This window comes from Myotis daubentonii, chromosome 15 (genome assembly GCF_963259705.1).
Source record: "Myotis daubentonii chromosome 15, mMyoDau2.1, whole genome shotgun sequence".
Classification (NCBI taxonomy): Eukaryota; Metazoa; Chordata; class Mammalia; order Chiroptera; family Vespertilionidae; genus Myotis; species Myotis daubentonii.
Window position 1 is genome coordinate 31,937,876 of NC_081854.1, and position 23,490 is coordinate 31,961,365.

Sequence of the window (23,490 nt, forward strand, 5' to 3'; positions counted from 1 at the left end):
CTGGTCCCAGGACATAGCGCAATGAGCATGTGTATGAGTGAAAGGGTTCACAGTCCCATCACATGTAGCTGACCCAACCCAGGAGGCCCTCCTATAACTCATTTCCAGCTGCTTCCAGGAAGTGCTGCTACCAATGCCAGCCTCCTACTGCCTCCACACCCTCTGCAGTCATCAGTCAGTTCACAGAACCCCAAATAGGCCCTCAGTTTTAGTAGAAACAGGGTGTGGCCCACATTTCTCCAGGAAATTCTGCATGATCTGCAAGTCTCCGTATAGTTTTTCTATTTTCCTGGGGATGAGTGAAAAACAAACAAGCAAAACATCCTTAAAATCACAGTGTGGTGTTATTTTTTAATTCCCCCTTTACAGTACCTAGAACCTAGTGAAAATGATAACATATTGAACAGTAATTTAAAAAAAAAAACAGAGCACACATCAGCTTTAAAAAAGAGCACTTTATTTTAATAAAGAATAAAGGAGATCAACATATTTTTAAATGCATACAAAAATAAATATTCATCAAGCATATTAAAGATGTATATTTTGACATTCATTTGAGCTACAAACTAAAGCCTATCCACCAGTATCTCAAAAAATTTCAGAAAAGAGCTGTTATCCTTAAAACTGTAATGCTCACTTGGTTGGCCAAAGGCGAAGAGCCACTTTTACTGAAGTTTTCCTATGTGCCCGCGTGAATTCCGGCACATCTGAAGGCCCTGTAATTGTTAAGCTGGCTAGTGCTACACCTGCATCACCCTCGAAGCAATAATGGGGGGAAATAAACAGGCATCCTTTGGCCTTTCAGATTTTAAATCGGGGACTTTTGTTATTCAAGGCCACCAGATTGGCTGAGCGGGGGCAATTTGTCCCTCAAATTCCAACTCTTCCCATTTCTTCACATTCGATGTGAGTGTTTCACATCGATGGGGTGACATGTCCTTTCATGGTAAGATTCTGAGTCAGGGGTGGTGATGACCCAGGCAGTGTGACAAAGGGAAAAGAATACAGAAAAGATGCTTCTCCCCACCCCCAAGAGAGTGGAAGCAAAGCAACCGCGCCCTCCCAACCCCCAAACCCGCCTGGTGCATCCACAGTGGGACTGACTCGGCCAGACCAGCAAATTGCACCACCAAGAAGTGGGGCAGGCGCTCCCCACACGCGTGGGTGCCAAACTCTGCCAGGTCCGGTGCAGCACACAGGGGCCACACAGACAAGAGGTACCCCAACCTGGCAAAATACAACACTTATTTAGAAAAAAAAAAAATGTTCAAGTGCTCTTTGATCCTGAAAGCAGTTTAGCAGGTTGTGGCGATGTGGTTTACTGCTCACTGGAGGGTCTGAGGTAGCCTGAACTGCCCTCTCTGTTAAGCCAGGCCATTGGTTTCAGTCTTCTGTCCCTGGCTTTTGATTAGCATCAGCATTAAACTGGGACTTCTCCATGGAAATCCCACTAGATGGCTCTGCTGAAGAATTTGGTGTGCAGTGGGGGCGTGGAGGAGTGGTAGCGATGGGAGAAGGCATTCCCCCAGCCACAGCTCACCCCAAGACCAGTGTAGTGGTGACAGGTAACACGTGTCATCCACATCCCCAGTCCACTCTAGCCTGGCTTCACACTCAACACCACCGGCTGGTGAGTGGAGTGACTGAATCCGAGGTACAAGCAAAAGGCTCATAAAACCCACAATTATACAGGGTGTCCCCCCAAAATGTAGACACACTTTGAATAATTATTAATTTCAATGGGTTAAATATGAAAAGAAAGAAACAGCAATTGAGCTGTCAGCTGTTAAAGTGTGCAGACATTTGGCGGGGGGACACCCTTTATTTTGAACGTGTGCTTTCTATCCTGCCCACTTTATGGAAAGAAGGGGGAAAAACGAAAAGCTGCAAAGCAGTTTATAATTGGACAATTAAAATTACAAATATTTTAAAAACAGGTCAAAACCATTTAGAAAGAAGCAGCCGGAGAGGTTATCTGGGATGACTTCATTACAGACATGAAAAAATACATTTAGCTCTCAGCTTCCTGCAACAATGTGCCGAAGGGAAACCTTCCACGGCCTGCAAATCAGAACACACCAGGCCACACGGTGACGGAAACGCTTTCCGAGCACCGGATTCCGGGAGGAATGTACGTTCTCCAAACTCGCCAAGAGCTCTCGCTTTCACTTATTAAAGGGAAGCTTAATAATACTTATTAAAGTACTTGTTAATGTATTTTTAAATCTTATCAACATGCTTAAAAGTACAAAAGCACCTCACATCGAATCAAGCAATGAAATCATAAATCTATAGCTCTAACAAAAGATAAAGACGAAAAGCAGACTTGTCTTCACAAGTTGACCCCCAGATTTCTTTACTGCAAGCAACTACGTGCTAGTCAAAGTGAACAAAAGCCTTGGGAAATATCAATTATCCCAAAATGCTGAAGGATCACAGCAACTAATGATAATTAGGGGACAATGCAGGAAACAAACGTTTTAATCAGAGGTTCTAGTTACACCATGCAGACCACTTGGTGTGAGCTTCAATGTTTACATCTGAACGACAGAATTTGGACACAACTTCGCTTTGAACGTGGAGCCCTCAGAGAATGCCCTTACTAAATTAAGAGCAGAGTGAGGCATCCCACCCCAGGTCAGAGGGATCTATATCCTTAAATAATTACAACAGTAATTGTAATAATGAACTATGAGATGTGGGCGGGGTGGGGTGCCCAAGAGAGAGACTTAAACTGTGATCTGTTGGTTTTCTCTGAAAAAGGGTCTCTGGTGGGAGGCACAAATATCTGGAAACATCCGGAAGACCTGGTCTGGCTGGGGCTCCTCGGGAGCCTGCATCATGGACCCAGCACCACAGCTCTTCATAGCTTCTTCCACCAGCTGCCGGACATAGAGTTGCTCAATCTAGAGGGATGGTGCACAAGGTCAGAGTTGGAGGTGGGAAGTGAGGTGGGACTTCCTTTGCCCTTAGCCAGATTCTTTGATTACTCCCGTCTAAAGCTAGCATTTGAGTCCCAAATGAATGAACCCCGAATAAGGAGATGCAAAGAAAGGGAAAGCAGTATCCCTACAAAGACTCCTATGTATGCTTTTCCAATATTGTCCCCCACTTGGCTAGCCAGTGTCCAGAACTCCACTATTAGAGCTGCATTCCTTTGACGGCGGTTAAATAAGGGCTTGTAAAACCCTTATTAAGGTCACTTAGGCCTTAAGGCAGGGTGGAATCCTTCTGGAAAGGAGGTTTTGATTTTGAAAAACAAACCATACAAAGAAAGGGCAGGGGAGACACACAGATTGTGAGAGTCCTGGAGCAGGAGATGGCTCGGCAGTGGCCACAAGCCCTGAAGCTGCCTGTTCTTACCTGCACGAGGATGAGTTTGGAGCGCAATGGGGTCATATCTGGAAACTCCTCTCCAAAGCACAGCACCACCCTGCTGTCAGGAAGCCGGCTCTGGTTGTTGTAGAAGTGCTGCAGCTCTGAAAAGACACGAGGAGGAAGGGCGGGTGTTTGCAACTCCTCGGTGCTTTCACACCTGAGCTCACACATGCTACCTCGCCCACCTTGCCGGGGCCCCTTCTCCAGGAGGCCTCCAGGAGTCCTCAGGCCAGGAGGCATGAGAGCTGTGCCACTAGCTCCTGGCTGGAAGAGGGAGAGAAGCAGAGAGCTTTGGAGCACAGAGAAGGGTTCCCAGGCAGTGCTGCAGGCAGCCTGGCTGATTGGTTTCGGACACCCTGACCTCCAGGAGGAACACACACAGTGGGAAGCTAACCATACGCCTCCCAGAATAACCATGGCTGATGTACAGCACTTCTGTGTGGGGGCGTGGTCCCGAGGACTCAGTGTTTACAAGGTCCACACACAAACCCCTGGGGCCTGGCCAAGATGCAGATTCTGCCCCAAAGGCACATGGAAGAAAATGCTTTCTAACCAGCTCCCGGGGTGTAGGGACGGTCCATACAGAGCTGCAAGGTGCTAAGTTCCTAATGCTCCCAACAGCTGTGCGAGGAAGCTGCTGTACGCTCCTCCCATTCTACACGCCGGAAGTCCAGGCACGGAGAGGTTTCCCCAGGGTCGCTCAGCAAAAGAAGTGCAGAGCAGAATTCAAGTACAGGGGGCGCCCCTGCTGCAGCTGTGCCTCTAGCCCCTACATATCCCCATGGGGGCTGTGGGCGACAAATGGCCCTGGGAAGAAGGCGTGATCTTTAAGATACAGGCAGCAGCGCAGCCCGGCGTGGCTCAGTGGTTGAGCGTCGACTTGTGAACCAGGAGGTCACAGTTCGATTCCCAGTCAGGGCCCGTGCCTGGGTTGCAGGCTCGATCCTCAGTGTGGGGCATACAGGAGGCAGCTGATCAATGATTCTCTCTCATCATTGATGCTTCTATCTCTCAGTCCCTCTCCCTTTCTTTCTGAAATCAATAAAAATGTATTTAGGGGGGAAAAAAGACACAGGCAGCAAGGTGACAGTGTACAGACCTCGGAAGAACTGACTGGTGTCGAAGACCTTGACCATCTCGTCGCGCTCTAGCTTGTTGGGCCTGTCCTTGCACTGCACGGCGTTGCCGCTGTAGAACACGCGGCCCTGGCACAGCCGCTTGACCAGCACGCCCTGCCGGTTACTGTGCAGCACCACGCCTCGCTCCAGGTGCCCGAACAGCTTCCGCGTCACCTGCCGCTGCCGCTCGCTGGGGATGGTGTCCGCAGGCGGGAAGCGCACCAGCTCCAGGCCCTCCGGCCCGTACAGCTTGGTGCTGGGCAGGCCCGGCTGGCTCAGGGACAGGCAGCAGCCCTGGAGGCAGGTGGTGGTGGTCTGGCCCACCAGCTTGCCCCCGTAGTAGAAGCTGATGACCATCTGGGAGAAGACTGTGGGGAAAGGGGGGGACAGGTCAGGGGCTGAGGGGAAGGGGGTTCCCTGGTCCTTCCTGGGGAAATGCCCAGAGCCTTTCTTCCTCCCAAACTGGGGGAGCCTAACTGTCTGTGTGTCCAGGACCTTTCTGGCATTCTGGGAAGTTCATGCACTCTTTCTAGAAATAACCATTTTATAAGCCTGAATAAGTACACAGAATTGCTAAGGAAACCAATGATTCCAAATATAGAAAACCATTACAGTGCGCTCCCTACCGCTGGGAAGGCCTGACAGCTGCCATAATTTATCAGTCACCCTGAGAGTGACGAGGTTTTGACAACTTACTTTCCTAGGAAACTGGCTCCCCCTCACAGGCACTGCTATGTTATAATAGGTAACATCAATTCTTAATTTGAAATCCAGGGGACTATGAATTTGTCAAGAAAAAAGATATCTCTTTATTTTCACTAACCTTGAATTCAGACCTAGCATATCCTTCCATTATGAACGTAGGCAACAGGCTGCATAGTTCTAGGGTATATACAGCTACATAACTAGGCAACCGTGTACAATACATGTATGTCTATGCTCTCAAGCTCTGGTCACCGAGAAGCAAAGCCCCGCTTTGGTGCCGGCAGATCTTTAACACTCACGCTGACAACCTCCCTCTAACCAAGGGGCAGGCTTTGGCCAGAATCTCTAAACAGAATATCTGGTCTTCAATGAATGTGCTTTGACCTCTTGGCTTCCTACTTATAGCAGTGACACTGGTTCTCCTTTCCCAGGTAATGACAGATGGCCCCCATTTTACAGTAAATTTAAGTTTTAAAAAGTAAGATTTGGAGAAAAACAGGATATTCATGATAGTCCAGGGGATACCCAGATATGAAAACCAAAGTGTGAAAATGGGGCTCAAGTGTCTAAAGTTTGGGAACCTCTAAATTAAGGTAGGAATAAAGACAACAGCTCAATTCAGGGATACTCCTAGAGAAATCTGCATTTTAATAGCCTTAAACTATGAGAATTACATGCACTATCAATGAGCTTGGTGAGTTTGGGGAACCCTTTAAGACCAATCTGGGGCTGATCCCTTGAGCCACATGAGCTGTGAGCTGCCCAACTCCATGGTGCCCCCTACACTTGTGCAGCGCACACCTGCACAACGGCCAGGGGCAGCCTTGTGGGGGCCACCTACCTCAGCTGGGTTCACGCTGCTGTGCACTTACAATTCCCTGGACGCTCCTACGGGCTTTGCTCAAGAATCATTTGCTCAGTCAAATACTAAGACTCCCCACTCTAGTTCACAGGCTCCATTTCCTCCCACGCTGGCGTTAACGGCAGTCTAGACTCACACAGGGCCGGGAATCAGAGCTGCAGGGGCTCCAGTCCAACTCATTTATTTGATATTTGGGGAAACTAAGGCCCAGGTGGAGTCACCCAGCAGGTAAGAAGCAACACTAGCCTCCGACTCCCTGTCTCATTACCCCCACTCACCATCCTCCCACCGCCAAGTCTGCCATGTCCGCATCGCCTGATGACTTGACACATTCCACTTCCTTCACTCTGAAACAATTCTGAACTTTGTCCCAATGGATGAAACACACCAGATGACTCTGCCGCCACTCTGCCCCTTTGCCCTGTCGTGGCTGTGGCCTTATTTCACGCGAGTGTCTCTTGCTGTATGAACTTCAGGAGCAATGGACAAGGTGTGCCAGATGTCCAGGCAGGGCTGTCCTAGTGACCCCAACGCCAGGGGACAGCTCAGGCTCAGAGGAGATTCCAGCCAGAAGGGCCTGAGCCATGGCTCACCGTGCCCTACAGGCGAGCCGTGGACCCACAGAGCAGAAGACACTCACCAAGGACTCCCGTTACTCAGCCCAGCCCTTCGCAATCCTGAGGTTGCAGGACGCTGCAACCCTGTCCTGCTCCCGTTACATCCACCCGCCCACCAAGGACGGCCCTGCCAGGGGACAGTCTGACCACAGTGGCAGCAGAGCTCACACTCTGGAACCCACTGCCTGATGCATTATCCCAGCTGTGTGACCTTGGGCAGCGGCTTCCCTACTCTGTGCCACAGTTTCTCCACCAGCAAAGTGGAGATAATACTCCCACTTCACTGGGTTACTGTGAGGATTAAATGAGCTTGCATTTGTACTTAGCATATGTCAGCACCGTATAAGTGGTTATTAAATAAATTGGGGTAACAGGACAAAAGATTAGCTATAGAGATGAGACCCCTGAAGTTATAAGCCACAGTCCCTGGTCTACACAGCACATCCCAAGTGCTGTTCCCAGTGCTTTAGACCTATTAGCACATTTAATCCTCACAACAATCCCATGAGGTAGAGACTATTAAAATTATACCCATTTTCCAGGTGAGAAAACTGAGTCATAGACAGGTTAAGGTGATTGTTGTCAATGGCACGATTGCTAATTGGGGAGCCTGGATGCACTCCCTCCCTAGCAGGCTGGCTCCACATCTGAGTTCTTTTTTTTTTTTTTTTTTAATTGATTTGAGAGAGAGAGAGATAGGGAGAGGGGGAGAGAGAGAGAAAAACACTCATCAGTTGCTTCCCATATCCACCCTGACTGGGGATCGAACCTGCAACCTGGGTATGTGTCCTGACTGGGAATTGAACCAGTGATCTTTCAGTGCATGGAACAATGCTCAACCAACTGACCCATGCCAGCCAGGGCACAACATCTGTATTCTTAAGCTCCAAGTCACACTGTCAGTTTCAAACACTGTACTTCACCCCGATTATTTCAAATACATACAGTTAAGAGCACGAACGGCAGCCACAGACATGTTTGGATCACCAGCACAGTGAGGTGCTGCTAACACAAATTTGCTGCCAGCCTTCTATATGGGAAAATTTCACCTAAAAATTCAGACCTCTGGTTCCTCTAGGAAAATGGGAAAATTGAGCCTGGCTGGGTCTGTGAGTCCACTGGGCAGGAACCACAAGCAGCCCAGAGGAGGGTGGCCCCTCCGCTTTGCCACAGTCTCTGCCACTCCCTGCTGTCCTTCTCCTGACACTTCACCATTATATTACCTGTCCCTATAGGGGTAAGAACTGGGGGCCCCTGACAACTTATCTACATGGGGGGAGGGGTTGTGTGAACCGAGCAGAGGTACCGAAGTCCACAACTTCCAGAGCAGCGGTTCTCAACCTGTGGGTCGCAACCCCTTTGGGGGTTGAACGACCCTTTCACAGGGGTCGCCTAAGACCATCGGAAAACACATATATAATTACATATTGTTTTTGTGATTAATCACTATGCTTTAATTATGTTCAATTTGTAACAATGAAATTGGGGGTCACCACAACATGAGGAACTGTATTAAAGGGTCGCGGCGTTAGGAAGGTTGAGAACCACTGCTCTAGAGGAACGGTGTAGGATTCTCTTTGCGAGTCATTCCACCTGCTGTGTGCTGAGACAGCTCTGGAATAACTGAGGAAGCTTCCTCCTCAGACCATGTCTGCTCGCCCAGACACTGCAGCATGTGCCAGACTACTCTCCTGCCCCCGGGAAGCGCTGGTCAGCAGACTCCCGGGGCCATAGCCCAGAGCTAACCAGGTCAAAGGCCCGGTCCCATGACCCGGGGCCTCCAGGAGCTGAGCCTCTGGTGAGCACGGTGGCTGCCCAGCATAAATCTAAAAACAGACTTGAAGCCAGATGCCTGGGTTTGAAGCCGGCAACCCCATTTACCAGCTGTGTGATCTGAGATGAGAGATTTAACCACTAAGCCTCAGTTTCCTCATCTGTGAAGCCAGAATTATAACAGTCCCCAGCTCCCAGAGCCGCTGTGCAATGGGCAAGGGCTCGATGAATGGGAGCATCGTTTGCTTTAAAATTTTCTTGCCTGGGTGAGACCCTGCCTCTATCCACCGAAAAACACTCATCCCATGAGGGCCGTGGTCAAGACCCTTCTCTCTGCACCCCATTTCCCCCTCTGTGCCAGGAGGCCTCGGGTCCCCGGCCCCAACATTATGTGGCCCATCTTGATGAGGCAGGCTGATCCCTTCTCACAGAACCTGCCGCTTTGGGGGAAGACACCAGCTTCCTTTGCTCTGAAGATGCCATCAACGAGCCTGAATGTAAATTCCAGGAGCCGCTGGCAGGAACACTGAGTCCCCAATGTAATTAGACAACAATGTGGCACAGCAACCACCTCTGTCATCTGGGGCAGGAGCAGGGATGGAACAGCCTGGGGCCACACCCCGCTCTGTGGCCCACAAGTGTTGTGACCAGGGGTTTCTGAGCTGGTGAAACGGAAATAACAGCACCTACCTAGGGGTGGTGGAAAGTGATGATGAGATTAGGCCATGAAAGTCTCCCTGATGATCCTGGACCCAGTTAGCATTCACTAATGTCAGCCACCACCACCATCATCACCACCATCTCCACCAACATCATCACCACCATCATCATCTTTATCACCATCATTACCATCACCATCACCATCATTACCATCATCACCACCACCATCACCACCAACATCATCACCACCATCATCTTTATCATCACCATCACCATCATTACCATCACCCTCACCATCATTACCATCATCATCACCAACATCACCACCATCATCTTTATCACCATCACCATCATTACCATCACCCTCACCATCATCACCATCATCACCATCATCACCAGCATCATCGCCACCATTATCGTTATTAGCATTGTTATTGTTATAAACTTAGGTGGGAGAGAGTAAAACAAACTGTCACTGGTGACATCCCTTGACCAATATGTCCCTACCAGAAAGTTTTAATAACACTGTGTTTGACCCTCACAACATTCCCATGAGGTAGTTGCTACTGTTGTCCCTACTCTACAGATGAGAAGCCTGAGGTCCCAAGTGGTTCAATTACTTTGCCTGGGGTCACATGACAGGGGCAGAGCTGGGCCTTGAGTCCCCACACTCTTTCTCCCATATAGTCACACCTGCAAAGAGCTCTTCGGATCTATCTGTTGGTCCAGTCCAAGAAGACTCTCAAAGAGGCCAGCCACTTGCTCACTCCCAAACCAAACAGTGAAAAGGAGGAATCAGGTGCCCGACTTCTGACACCAGATCATGCTCATCCAGGGGCCCTCAAGAACCCACACCGGTCCTTCGAGTTTTGTCTTCAGCGCGCCCCCCCACCCGGCCTGGCCCAGAGCACTTCGTACCTGAATGCTGTGCATCATAGGCGGCGTAACCCGGCACCAGCGGCAAGCCTGCTGGAGGAAGAGAAAAGCAGACTCAGATCCAGCCACACTCAGTTGTGTGCAGGGGAAGCAACCCACACGCTCCCCCTCTCCAAAAGTTTCTTAAAAAGCCGCATATGGCGTGCTCCTGAGGCCCTGCCACAGGCTTCCGCTGAATTTGGTGTTTTTCCCTCTCAGTGCGGCGACCTATGTTTCATAAACGCAGAAAACCAGACCTCAACCCAACCAGCATGGAGGGGGGAGACTTCCTCTGTGCTGTGGGATTTCTGACCATGTGTCAGTGTGACATTGTGGGGCCGCGCTTCCTTCCCCCTGCTCCCAAAATACCGGGGGACTGCGTGTCCACCAGCCAGGTCTTGACTTGAAGGGGAGCCCGGCCCGAGCTAGCTTTCTCAGAGGTGCCGCTGGCACAGGGAGGGGGGCTCTCCAGGGCCCCGATTTGACACCACCCCACACCCACAACCGTTGAGGGCCATTAGGCTAGCGACCACCTCCGGGTCTCCCACAGGGGACAGTGGGGGAGAGGCCAAGTAAGGGAGCAAAGGCACCATGCTCCCGGAGGGAGGGTCCTTGCAAGCAGTGGTGCAGGGCGGGTCATCAGGAGCTAATAAGAGGGTGAATGCCTCATTTAGCTTCCAGGCCCTGTAGGGTCAGTCCTGGTGTCTCCATTTGTCATGAGGAAACTGAGCCTTGTATACGATATGCAACTTCTGACAGGGGACTCAAATCCAGAGCTCTGAGCGAGCAAATGCCCGTTCCGGGGCTCTCCTGCTCTCCAGCCGCCGCTCTGGGCCGTGCTTGGCTCTGAGAGGTCCCTAATGTCTGAAGAAACTGGATGGAGGACCGAACAGGCCTAACATGGCCCAGAGCTATGAATCCCCTCTGGTCCCGAGAAGTTCACTGCACTCCCTCCCCTCTGGCCTCCCCAGGAGCCGTGCGGGAAGCAGACACCTCCTATGGGAAGGACACATGTGCCTTCCTGGGAGGCAGTCACCGTCATTAAAATAGGGATCATAGCAGTACCCCCGTCCCGTCCCCACCCCACCCCGGCTGCTATAAGGCTGAAAGCATTCAAACACGTCCAGCCCCCAAGCACTGGGAGTGGTCTGGACTCCCATCCTCACCTGTGCTGGGCTGCTGCATCCACCAGTCTGGGAGGAGCTGATTCCTGCAGGCCTCAGGCGGGGAAGGGCTCCTTTTGACCATCCCCATGTACTCATCCACAGGACGCTGTGCGACCGGGAACAAGACAGACAGCAGCACGGTCACTAGGCTTCCAAAGCAGGACCCCAGAGTTGCAAAGATGAAAGGCTTATGCTTAACTAAGACCATACTGTCACCGTTAGCTCATAAGACAAAAGGGAAGTTTTACTTGTATCTCAAAAGATCCAGGATGCTCAGTGATCAAACTACATAACTGAATTACTAGCCTCTTCAGGGCCCTTAATAAGAAGTTTATTGACCTTTTCCTGAAACTGCCTGTTGCCGGTTCTGGGCCCCCAGCGCCCCTGACATTGAATGGACTCTGTCAAGCTTTCGTGAATCTCACTCAACACACCATGTCTCAACTCTCCATCTTGGACCCTTTCCTAAAGGAGGTGGGTAAATCCAGTGAGGGAACGTTTTTGAAATCTGCTCTTCCTGTGATCCTGGTGCACCAATCCTGTTATTTCACTCTCTTCGCTGAGTCAGCAGAAAAGCCCCATGGAAAACGGGACATTGTTGGAGTGACAGGAAACCAGGAATTCCGCTGATCTGCTGCCAAAGACCACCCAGACACGTCACAGCTGCCATGTGCAGAAAAGGCAGCTCAGAGTAGATTATATTTTGTTATCTGCATTTCCTGACCACCAAGCCACTCCCAAGGATTCTAGCATCGCTATGTGAATGAAGAAGAATTTATATAGCACCTCCACCACCTTTTACAAGGGCTGTGTGGGATTATTTTAGCTATGCAATGTCCACCCTGTGATAGCCATAAAAACATAGTTAAAAGGCTAAAGGTAGAAGAAAATGGCACCCAAAGAGCTAAAATTGGTTTTCAAATACCCATTGCCTAGGACACCATTAAGCCTTTACTTACAGCCTATTAACTATGACTTTACGTACAATTCTAACAAGCTTGGCTATATGGCATTCTAACCCATCCAGGATGAAAAGCTGTGTATTGGAAGACAGGCAGCCCACCAGCCATGAAGGCTAGTACAATAATCATGCCATAGGGACAACCCTAAGCAGGTAGGAAAGTTCCCATATTGTTCACTGCAGCATGCTAAGAAGGTACGAAAATATAGGGTGCATTACAAAAGACTGGCATTCAGAAGGTTTAAGTATGAAAATCCAGAGCTTGCGGAAGCATCACTGACGCAGAGCAAGCACTCTCCCCAGCCCTTGGGATTAAGGACTGGACACCAGGTGAACGGGCTGACCGGTTGGCGGAGGCTGGCCTCACACAAGTGGCCCAGTCCTCACGTTCTCTCTGCCGGGGCAGAGACAAGTTTTGCTGGGAGAGCCCGAGGCTCTGGATGTCTTGGCAGGGCAAGAACAATGCCTTCTGCTGTCGGGCCAGACCTCCGGAAACACTGCCCCACTTACCTCCTTGATCAGCTCATCAATTTCAGAGTGCCCACATTCCATCTCAGTGACTTCATTCACACAGCCAGGAGTCGACACGCCTAATTTGCCTGTGGAAAAGCAGACAAACATGACAAAATGTGGCCAGAGCACTGAGGCATCCCTGCCATCACTGAGGCCATCAGTGGTTTGTTTCTAAATGCTGAGCGGAAGGAAATAAAAGTCAGTATCTTCCCTGGTTTGGGAAAGGCCTAGAAATTTTTTTCCCATGCTTCTTCAGTCATCTGATCAGCAGAATCAAAAGAGAGAAGTTGGTTGTTGTTGTTTCTAACACTTAGAGGCCAAAGAGCACTTGGGTGTCTTCCCTCTGTTTGTGGGGATCTCAGATGAATGCGTGTCAGAGCCCCTTGACACCAAGTGTCTACCGCCCTGCAGAGGTTAAATTTACAAGCTGGGCACTTGTAGGCACTCAAAGGTTTCCTGGCAAAATATGTTTGCAGGTTAGGTTCTTTTTTTTTTTTAAGTTAATTGGCAGGAAATCTCCTTTTAGCCTTTCCAAATATACCAGTACACGTGTGCATCTGCACACACACACACACCCCACGCACATGCACGGCACGGCAAAGACTCACCAGGCCCAGTTCAAACCTGCCTTCGTCAGGAATCACTAAAGGCACGTGAGCATTTCCACAACAAGCTCTCTGGGTCAGGCTAGTCTCCTCCTCACCCCTATGCCTCTGCCCCAGACAGAAGTTTAAGTTTTATCAGTGTGAGATGTATTAGAACATTAGTCCCAGCGAGCTACAAAATTGGCCAATTGTTTCATCCTCGCTGAACTTTTATTCCACTTTGATAGATTCGAGAATTCACTTAGAAGCTGTTGATGGGGGAAGTAGGGGGCAGGTGGGGCACCCCCAATGTAGCTTGCAAACTACTGAAGTACAGAGGAGAACGGGTCCATGTAGACTTTATGCAAATGCCATGCCTCTTTGCCCCCCCCCCCCCCCGAGAACCTGCTTCTTTAACATCCACCCTTGCAGGTGATGCTGGCTGTGCCCCATACTATAAACAAGTTGGGGTCACCTGCCAGTTCAAGCTTGGCTGCTCCTGGGGGGAGAGGCGTAAGAGAAACTTCTCCATTACTTCAAATCACAATTTACTTTATGGTGACAAAAAAATATATATATTGGAAATAAAAATATATAAAATATATAAAATATAAAAAATATATAAAAAAGTATATGTTGTAAAACTGGGAAATAAAGCAAAAAGATGATCGGCCTTTTGAAACCATTCCAGAGGATTATCCAAGAGGTCTCCCCTAAGGGTCATCTGATTTTCCAAGTCAGTTTGTTTGACTTCGTACTGACTATCGATTAGACTTCAAACTCAGTAAAGCCAGGTGTTAATGTGCAGGCAATTAAGCTACAAACGACCAGCAGAAAAGATAACTCCCAAGCTGTGGTGCAGTGCCAGGCTCAGCCTTTGCCCTTCACTGACCATGTCTGCCAGTGTGGCATTTTCTGTCAAACAATCTTTGTCATTGAGCTGGTTCCCTCACTAATGAGTCAAGTAACTCTCTGATCCAGGTTCACCATGTATTTGTTAGGGTCACAACTTTAACTTTTTTAAAATTACCCATCAACATTTTTAACCTTCCCACAGTGGGAGGAACTCAAACTTGGAATTTCTACATAGCCCTTACCAGAGAGTTCTATCTCTTCCAGGCCTTACTGGACTTCTCTGAAGGAGAAAAGGATGCCATGCCCATATTCTAATTGCTACATCTAATGGCTAAGAAAGTCAATGTGTTAACAAATGTTTTAAACCAGAGGTGGCAATTAGATTTTATCTCATGGGCCAGCTCCGATGCATAGCAGCTGCACAGCACGCCACTTTGAAAAGGATTCTGGGGCCAGATCTGAGCTCCACACATGCCGGTTGATTAGTGATGTCTGACCGGAGCATGGGTATCGGGCCTTGGGAGATGTGCAGCACGTTGTTGCTATCCCTGCTTTGAATTCTTCACAGATGCTTTCCTGGGATTACAGAGCTGGAAGAAACTTCAGGAATCATCACATCCTGAATTCCTAAACAATGATCAGGCTCTGACAGTGTTGAGTCATAGCAGTGAAACTAACAGTGTCATCATCCAAAAATTCATTCAAGAACTTCACTCTGTACCTTAGTCAGCCATCCCTTCTTTGTCCACCTGATGGTCCCCTAGCCTCCTCTCAGAGCTGCTAGAAAACAAAAGGAATTCCTTCCACACTGTCAGAGGATCCCTGCTCCTGCCCAATCTCATCCCTGACCCCAGGGACGTCCTGCGGCACTCCAGGTCAGCAGAGCTGGCTGCCACCCAACCTCCCGCCCTTTCCTTCCATCGGCGCCACCCCTCACTCAACTGGAAGCTGCCACTTGGTCAGCAGATGGTGGGTGAGGTCAGTGGGAAGAGAATTCCTTATACAAAGGAGAGAACTATTTTGTTTAGCTAAAACCCCTTGCCCCAGACCCTGTAGGCGGCGGCTTCCACCCCCGGCCTGGGCCTGGCAGCTTCTGTTGGACTGAGTGCCCATCCAGGATAGTTACATTTTTGCTCTTCCTCTGGGACGATGCGGTAAACTTTGTATGGCTCGGAAATGTCCAGCTGGGACCGGTCTGTCACTTCCTCAAAATCTGGACTCTTGTTTAAAGCACAGCGTAGCCTTGTCTTCCATGTGGCTGGTTCAGCTTTGTCCCCTTCCTTAAATTTCCCTTTAAAAACCGCCCAGGCCTGAAAGGAGAGAAAGCAGTACATGAAACAGTCAGCCCCTCGGCCACAGACATCCATGGCCACAGTCCCCACCAGCACTTGCTCGCCCTCCTGAGAGCCATTTTTAGCCACCAACTCTCATTCAAGGAATTCCAGGCCTCAATCAGACCACTTTCTCAGACAGAAGTAAAAAGACCCAGGCCAGGAAGGGGACCCCAAGATCTCTCAGCTGAGCCAAAACTGGAACTCAGGCCAACACAATTCCTTCCCTGGACCAGCGAGCCAGGAGTCTGAGGTCAAGTAGCACAAGGAGGAAGTGCACATGGTTTCACTAGAATGTTCAAAACAAAGAACAATTTGTGTGTGTGTGTTTTTTTAATCAGCCCCTGGCATGAAAATTTAGCATGAGAAGGAAACATTTGCAAAAATTCTGAGTGTGGTCATCCACGGACTGCCTTGCTACTTTTAATAGAAATTGTGTTTTGCATTTTGGCATTTATTCTAGCCTTCCCCCCACCTCCCCAGGCGCTGTTTAAAATGCAATGAAATAATCTCTCACTCTGTTGGGCTTTTCACAGCTCTGTTTTCTGACCTCTCCAAACCTTAGACTCTGAACTAGGAACAAAGATGCAAAACTGGAAACTTAAGGTCAAAGGTAGAATGGGGCACTGTTGTTTGTTTGTTTTTAAAATCAAAGGTGTGAAGGGACATAGTTTTAATTTCAAAATTGGAATACAGAACACACCGATTAGGTCACCACTGTCAGGTGAAAATAACCTTTGGCATTAGGCAGAATCTTCCAACCTAAAATAAAACCAGAGCTAGAGGAAATTCTCAACCCCACTTGGGAAACTGCAATTCCAAGGGGTACCTTTCCGAGGTGACCCTGTGTGGGATTACATGCCAGCTGTTCTCGACTTAATGGCAATCCCCTGGGAGCTCATGAAATGCAGAGACCCGCTTCCAGCCTGCACTGAGTTCTTTCCAGGGTTCTCGGGCTGGCTCTAAGCTATCACCCCACTGGGAGATCTGTCAAGAACCCCTTAACTCGATTTCCACCCTGAACATTCTGAAAAAGAAGCAAAATTACTTTTTTAAAAATAAGTATGAGCTGCTATCAGGGCCTCATCAGTATACCAGGGATAGTACAAACTGCACTCAATGTCCTTTGCAATCTCCCATCTCTGGTCCCCACCATGAAGCCGACCTCAGAATGACGCCTGCGGACAGTGAAGGGGTCTCTGGTATAAGTAGATTCTGAAGATCCACTTACAAAGGCAGAAAAACAAACTGGTTTTAACTCAGACATTTTTAAAAGGTGGTCTTTGTATGAAACTAAAGGATTCTCCACTTCACCGAAAAGCCCTAAATGTCTCTATCTCACCAAGGCCTGCCTATTGACTCCTTCCAACAGCAGGCACATTTGGTGGACAGAGAGACGCCCCTCAGAGGATGGCGTGAGCTAGCGCAACTCAGAGATGGCTCCTTCCCACCTGTATTTCACCAGCCCAGGCTGTCGCCCTCCCAGTGGCCGCCCAGCTCTGGGTGGGCGCCCTGTCTCCCTCCCGCCCCCATTCCTGCTGAGATTGTACACTCATTTCAGATTGCCACACTGAGCGACTGCGTAATCAACGGAAACATTGGGAATCTTGCACATTTTTCTCAACACTGTTGAAACGGCCATGCAGAACATTGCATAAGATACATAAATCTGGGGCTTTATTTCATTACCCCCAGAGCAGAAGCTGAAGCAGGGAGCAGTGGGAAGGGAACGGCCTTGCTTCTCCTCCAGCAAGCCACAAGCCAGGGTTATGCAGCCTACGGGTCCAGCCCCCTCTACTCTCCTCCTGAAGTTTTACTGATGATCAGCCTGTGACTGTGCCCTCAGCACCCCACACTTCTGCTTCAATCTGTCCTTCCTGGCCATGGTCAGCTCCTCGAGGGGCTCTCAATGTAAAAGGGGAGAGCATGCCCTGGGGAGCGTCTGGCAATGTTGGAGGCATTTTTGGTTGTCACATGTGGGGGGCAGGTGCTGCTGGCATCTAGTCGGTAAGGTCAGGCATGCTGCCAAATATCCCACAGTGCACAGGATGACCCCGCAACAAGGAACAATCTGGCCTTAGATGTCCACAGCTGAGGAGCCCCAGCTGATAGCCATGGATAATCTAGAACAGCGGTCGCCAACTGGTGGCTCGCGGACCACTGGTGGTCTGTGAGGTCCGAAAGGTTGGCGACTGCTGATCTAGAACTCCCAGCTGACCAGGAGGACCCTAGCACTGTTTAAATTTAGCTAGAGTCATTCCCAAGAGAAGTTCACCATAACGCTAAAGGTAAAAAACCTCTATCAGAGAGGAATCCGCATCCCCCCGCGAATGAGAAAGGAGGCACTAGCAGCTCAAAAACCTGGCAGAACCCAGGCTCCTGACCTGGGGTCTTTGATGGGAAAAAAACATCTGCTGGACATGCAGGCCACATGGGGCCCCTTGAAGGCGAGTGCAAAACATCCACAGGTGCCCACTCTCCTTGGAGAGGGCCAGTAGTTGGCATCCGATTCTCAAAGAGGCCTGCAACCCCAGGTGACAAACTTAATAGAATTGCTACATGTGTGGCCCCACTGCAAACGTCAGAAAGAGAACTGAAGGACGGAAATGCCTCATAAGACAACTTTGACCTACTTATACGCCACTCTGAGGCCAAGGTATGATCTTTGGTCATTTTTGGCTTTTTGTGTCAGAAGACAGTCATCCCTGGCTGAGTCTGGTGTTGCCAAGGGGTCCCGCAGGGCCTCACTCCCCTCATTCATCCAAGGTCTCAGGTCTGGTTCTGGCCCTTCACAACTCAGCCTCTGCACTCCTCCTCCATATCACTCACTGTCCCCTCCCTGTCCCGGTTCTGTGGGCATAAGCTGAAGCAGGGAGCAGTGTGATGGGAAAGGCCCAAATGCCCAGAGAACCAGCACACAGCAGCAGCAGCAGTTTGCAACCCGGGCTCTGAGTCAGACCACCTGTGGTGCATCTGTTTGCAAAACTGGAAGCCTGGGCTCACCTTGACTAGGGCTACAGATCTCTTCAGGGGATGGAGACTGCACTTCTGGAGCCTTAGAGAAGCACCCCAGGGAGCGGAGGGGCGGGGCACGTGACAGGATTCTGGTGGCCCACTAGGCTGCAGAGCTGCGCTGCCCTGGCTCCTGGCTCCTCGGCCTGAATCTAGGTGTAATAGGTGTAATGGCAAGAAACCTCTGTTTCTCAGTAGTGCTGGAGGTTGGGAGCGTGGGCTCAGAGGGGGGCTGCCTGGGTTCACTGCTGGCTCCATCATCCAAGAGCTGTGAGATCTTAAACAGGTCACTTCTCCTCTCAGTGCCTCTACAGAACAAGGATAAGGACAGCACCTCCTGCTGAGGACTGTGTGAGAGGAAAACTCAAACCCTGTGGGGCCAGGCCTGCCACAGAGCAAACCCTCAACCAGTGCTGGCAGTCACCGTGCAACTGGTAGAACCAAAGAGCAAGTCCCTCAGTGCTTGGGGTGCTCACTATTCTCAAGGGAAGGAGGCTTTTTCTAGGCACCTGCAGCAGGACATCCCATCTGACCCAGCCTGGAAGCAGTGACAGATGGTGTCTCTCTCACTGAGCTGACCCTACGCTGCCAACCAGAAGTTACAACTTTGCAAGAATGAAGAAAGTGTCCTTAATCTCATCAAAAAAAGGCACCACTCTACAACTGACCTCAAAGTGATTAAATCACATAATAGCTGCAAAATCACATGGTATATTTTTTAGACACATTCTACACACAATCAATGTTTGTTTTTAAAAATTGGATTCATTTTCAAGCAAATAAGAAAAGTTGTCGCTCAGCACCTCCACCAGCCGGTGAGGGAAGACAGAAGCTACGCTCATGGTCAGGGGAGGGAAGCCCAGCCTTTACCTTGAAAATGGAGGCGTCCACTTCCTGATTATAATCTTGTTTGCCAGCGTGTTTCCAAGGGATCCGGAACATGCTCTTCTCGTCGTTTTCCCAAATCAGCCCTGGGTACATGTTGCTGTCAATTTGCTCAATCAGCCACTGCCGAAGCCTCCGGCCTCCGTTCCGGTCACACATCCTTAGAAAGAAAACAGCATATTCTCAGACATTACAAGCACTGTCTCATTCATCACAGCACCCCAGGTACTTAACAGCCCAGAAGTGCTAACGGGAAAATCAGAGGGCGGCAACGCAGGTGCCAGCTGGGGGAAACCCACAGATCCAGGACTGCGGCCACCTGCCCTGAGAAGACAATGCCTGCCTCCAGGACTCAGAGCCCTGAATGAAAACCGAAAGCTCCCTGGGAACTCGGCAGCTGCCCTTCACCCAGATGTTGGCCCCACCTACTGTTCTGGTTGTGTCCTTCCAGCTTTTACCCCAGGTTTCCTTTCAGGCACATCTAAGGGCATCATTCCATTTAGAGCAGGAGATAGGGAAAAGTCACTTTTACATTTCCAGGCCCCTTCCATGAGCACCCATCGCTCCAAGAGCCAATTCCATTGCTCGATGCCCAGTCTGACCAGTGCTTGTGAGCAAATGGGACATTTGTGATCTCCAAGAAAGAGGAAAGTCTCAGGCTATCCCTCTAGATTGTTCCTTCACAGCTGGTTTAGTGGTAACAGCATGAGTTTGGGAAGGGCAGAGCACAGGTCCCATTCGAATCCCGCCATCTCTCAGCGAGGTGGCCTGGGAGCATCTTTTAACACTGAAGTGTCAGCCACACTTGCTGAAACTCGGGGACCACTATCAGTACTTGGCATCGTTGCAAGGAGGGCTCAGACAATGTGTAGAAAACATCTGGACCTTTGAAGAGTTCTCTAAATACAGATGTTGTTATTATTACCCCAACTTTCTTCCTCAGGACCAACTGGGAGATAGCAGACACGCGTGAGGAAATCAGCTGTGGCTACAGACAAAGTTAGCCCAGATAGACTCTTCCAGAAGGAGCCAAAACCAGGGGACCTCACCATCCCAAAGTGCCCAAAGACATCCTTTGGGAGATCATTCTGCCAGAGCAGACAGCTGTCCCCACAGCACAGAGAAAAGAGAAACCAATCATGCCATATCAGCTCTCAGCCCACGTTTACAAGAACAGGGGTGGGAATCCCCTAGGCAGTTGGACAGACGCCCACCCAAAAAAAAAAAAAAAGGCATTTCTATTCTTCTGATTAAAATGTGACCTCTTCTGGCAAACAAGTTTGAAACCATCAGCAGTGACAAAACATAATGTCCCCAAGGATATGGTCACATCTAGAGCCATGCTGGTCCATAAAGCAACAAGTTATGAAAGTTCTGCAGGTGGCTATGGGGTCAGAGAGGGCATCCAGGTCCTGAGAAGGAGGTGAGGTCCTGTGAGCACCCAATAAAAAGGTTACAATAGCCCCAACTGCCCCGTTGTGGATGGAAAAGGGGTGAAGTGTGTGGAATGGTCATTGGGCTTCAATTTGAAAACCGTAGGCTCCAGCCAAAGGCTTTTCTCTAACTTGACCTGGCTGAGCTGTTTGAACCTCTCTCTGAGGTTCTCCTCAGGTACAAAGTGAATGGAGCTTGTGTCCCAGAATTCTAAAACAGTCCCTTGTGTTTATAAACATGGGACAAAGTTGGGAAGAGCACCTAATGAGAAAAATGAAATGACGCCACCAAGTCCCCCCACCCCCAGAAAGTAACTTGCAGGGTGCATATTCCTATGGGTCTCTCCTGCTGGAAAGGAGCTGTTGGGGGACAGGGAGCGGGGCCAGAGCACAAGAGAAAGGTTAGTGTCTGTGGATCTGTCTATTGAAGGACACGTTCCTGTTCACCAGCGTTTTGCTCACCCCCTTAGTACAAGGTTCATACACTAGAGTTCATGTTCCAGGAGCACCCTAAAATGAAAAGCAGTATTTTGTTTGTATGGGAATTTTTTCCAGAAAGTGATCACCACCTTCTTGGAGGGATTTTTAATGGATTTATAACCCCAAAATTGTTAAAATCACTCTCTTGGTGATTTATGAGGAAAAGAAAAGAGAAAAGAAAGTAAGAGAGCTGGCATTAAGAGGGAGAGTAAGTCATACAATATAAAAGCTGGACCAACTTTAGAAATCATCTAATCCAGCCCCTCTTGGTTCAAAAATGGAAAAACTGAGGCCCAGAAAGGCACCCCAACCCCAGCAAAGGGGTCTTAGTTTACTCGCTCTGCAGGGAAAAACCATGGTTAGATTATAAGACCTCAGCACATGGACAGCCCCGCCTGAATTTTCAATGAGATCACCTGCAAGATTCTAAGCAGCATTAAAAGCCTATGATTCTAATACAATGAAGATCCATAATGATCTATTAAACACTAACAAATTAATTCCACCAAATGCTGAGCCAGGAAAATTTTATAAGCCCAGTCACATGTTTATAACTTCCTCTTCCTTGATTTTTAGGTAATAATTCTTTTTATGGGCCAAGTCCTATCTGGAGCTAATCTCTACCCTATAAATGAGTCCGGGGGTCAGGCTTCCCAGGTGGCAGGTGATAAGAGGTTGCCCTGGGCCCAACCAACCCGATTCCGGGATGTACCTGCCAGGTGTGTGCAGGACTCGCCTGCTCCCACACCTCTCAGGGCCCCTGGGCATCTGCCCTGGCCGCCAGGAGACCCAAAAGCATCAAAGCCATGTCTCCCTCTGGCCCTAATCTTGCTAAAATAACTAAACCACCCTTAATTCTTTACATGGAGGAACGTGCCATAATCCAAAAGGAAACTCTCAGACTGGCTCCTAACAGGTATTAAAAAGTGTGTTATATCCCTCCATATGTTAGGGGAATCGTTTAAAATCCTGGAACATGCGGTCTCTAGTTTCCATCCCTGAAGCACTTCACAGCTCTGGGTAATACATTTCATCTTCTCACCGCAGAGTCTTACCTTTGCCGTGGGGGCATTTTACATAAAAATGGTCTTATCAGTTGTGACCCCATACAGACTTCTTGCCAGGGGAGACTGGGCTATGGTGGAAGCAAAGGACCTCAAACCTCACTCAGAAAACCTGTCATCGATCGGGATAAAAAATCCAGTCTGCCCCTTCCCAAGTTAACCCGCACAAGCAGTACTGGTTATTCGCTATGCCCCTCCAACTATCGTTCCATGTAGTGGGATTTGAGTGGGACAACGGGAGTTTTATAATAAAGGGTAAACATTTCCCTTCATTATATGAACCATTCTAAAGTTGTCCATGCAAACCAGATTTTAAGAAAAATGAGATTTTTTTTTTTTTTTTTTGCATCAAAGCCATTTAGGGGCAGCCGCATAATGATCAACGACTTGGACCTTGAGAAATAGAGGGTTGCGGGGGGAGAAAACAGAGGGCACTGGGGGAAGCGGCAGCGCCGGCTCGGAACCGGGCGGCAGCTGCATTGGTGCCGGCCCGCTGTCTCGGCCCGGCAGAACCTGGTCGCCGCCTGATCCCCTCCCGCCCGCCCCGGCCACCTACCTGCAGCCGTGCGCGCCCGGCCCGCCGCCCGCCTTCGGTGCCGCCGCCCGCGTTCCCACGCTCGCCCGCCGCGCTCGGGAGCTGCGGCCGCGGGCTCCGGCGCCCGCGCGTATTTAAGGTCGGGGCGGGCCCGGCACGCCACGCGCCGGTCGCGCCAGCCAATGGTCGCGCGAAGGCCTCCGGAGCCGCCCAATTGGGGCGGCCCGCCTGGCTGGCCTTTTTCCGAGAAATCACTTTGCGAGAAGCACGCTGCGCCTTCGGGTCCCCGCGTATTCCGGGTCGGCGCCGGGGTCCGTGGGGGCTCGCGGCGGGCCGGCGTGGCCGCCGGAATTCCCGAGGGGCCGCGGGGGCGTCCGGCGGCGCAGCTTAATGTCAGGGCGAAAACGGGGTGTCAGGTGGCGGAGATGAAGACGCTGCCTGGAGGTCAGGGCTCAGGCGGGGGTCACTGGGGAAGGTCAGGGCTGTGGGGCGGTTGTGGGCGTCCGATGGCCAGGGGGGTCGGAGGAGGAGGTGTGGGTCCACAGGTCAATGCTGCAGACTCGGTCGTCCCCGCATAGGGACCTCAGTACCTCCTGAGGCCGTTATCTCATGGAGTGTGGCCCAAGTTCCCAGAGCCGCGGGG

At 50.1% G+C, this 23,490-nt stretch overlaps 1 protein-coding gene across 2 annotated transcripts; it reads right to left on the reverse strand.

Annotated features, from left to right (window-relative positions):
- Positions 1-440: 440 nt before the first annotated feature.
- On the reverse strand, positions 441-23,004 carry IRF8 (interferon regulatory factor 8). Of its 2 annotated transcripts, XM_059667149.1 has the most exons (9): positions 22,869-23,004; positions 19,321-19,495; positions 15,234-15,417; positions 12,666-12,754; positions 11,195-11,300; positions 10,032-10,082; positions 4,478-4,864; positions 3,364-3,479; positions 441-2,906 (listed from the first exon to the last, which is right to left on the reverse strand). In XM_059667149.1, the coding sequence occupies exons 2-9, from the start codon at positions 19,492-19,494 to the stop codon at positions 2,730-2,732; spliced, it is 1,284 nt and encodes a 427-aa protein (XP_059523132.1). In that variant the 5' UTR covers position 19,495; positions 22,869-23,004; the 3' UTR covers positions 441-2,729. The 2 variants fall into 2 exon arrangements, with proteins under 2 accessions (XP_059523132.1, XP_059523133.1); XM_059667150.1 differs by lacking the exon at positions 22,869-23,004 and having other exon boundaries at positions 10,032-10,079.
- Positions 23,005-23,490: the final 486 nt, after the last annotated feature.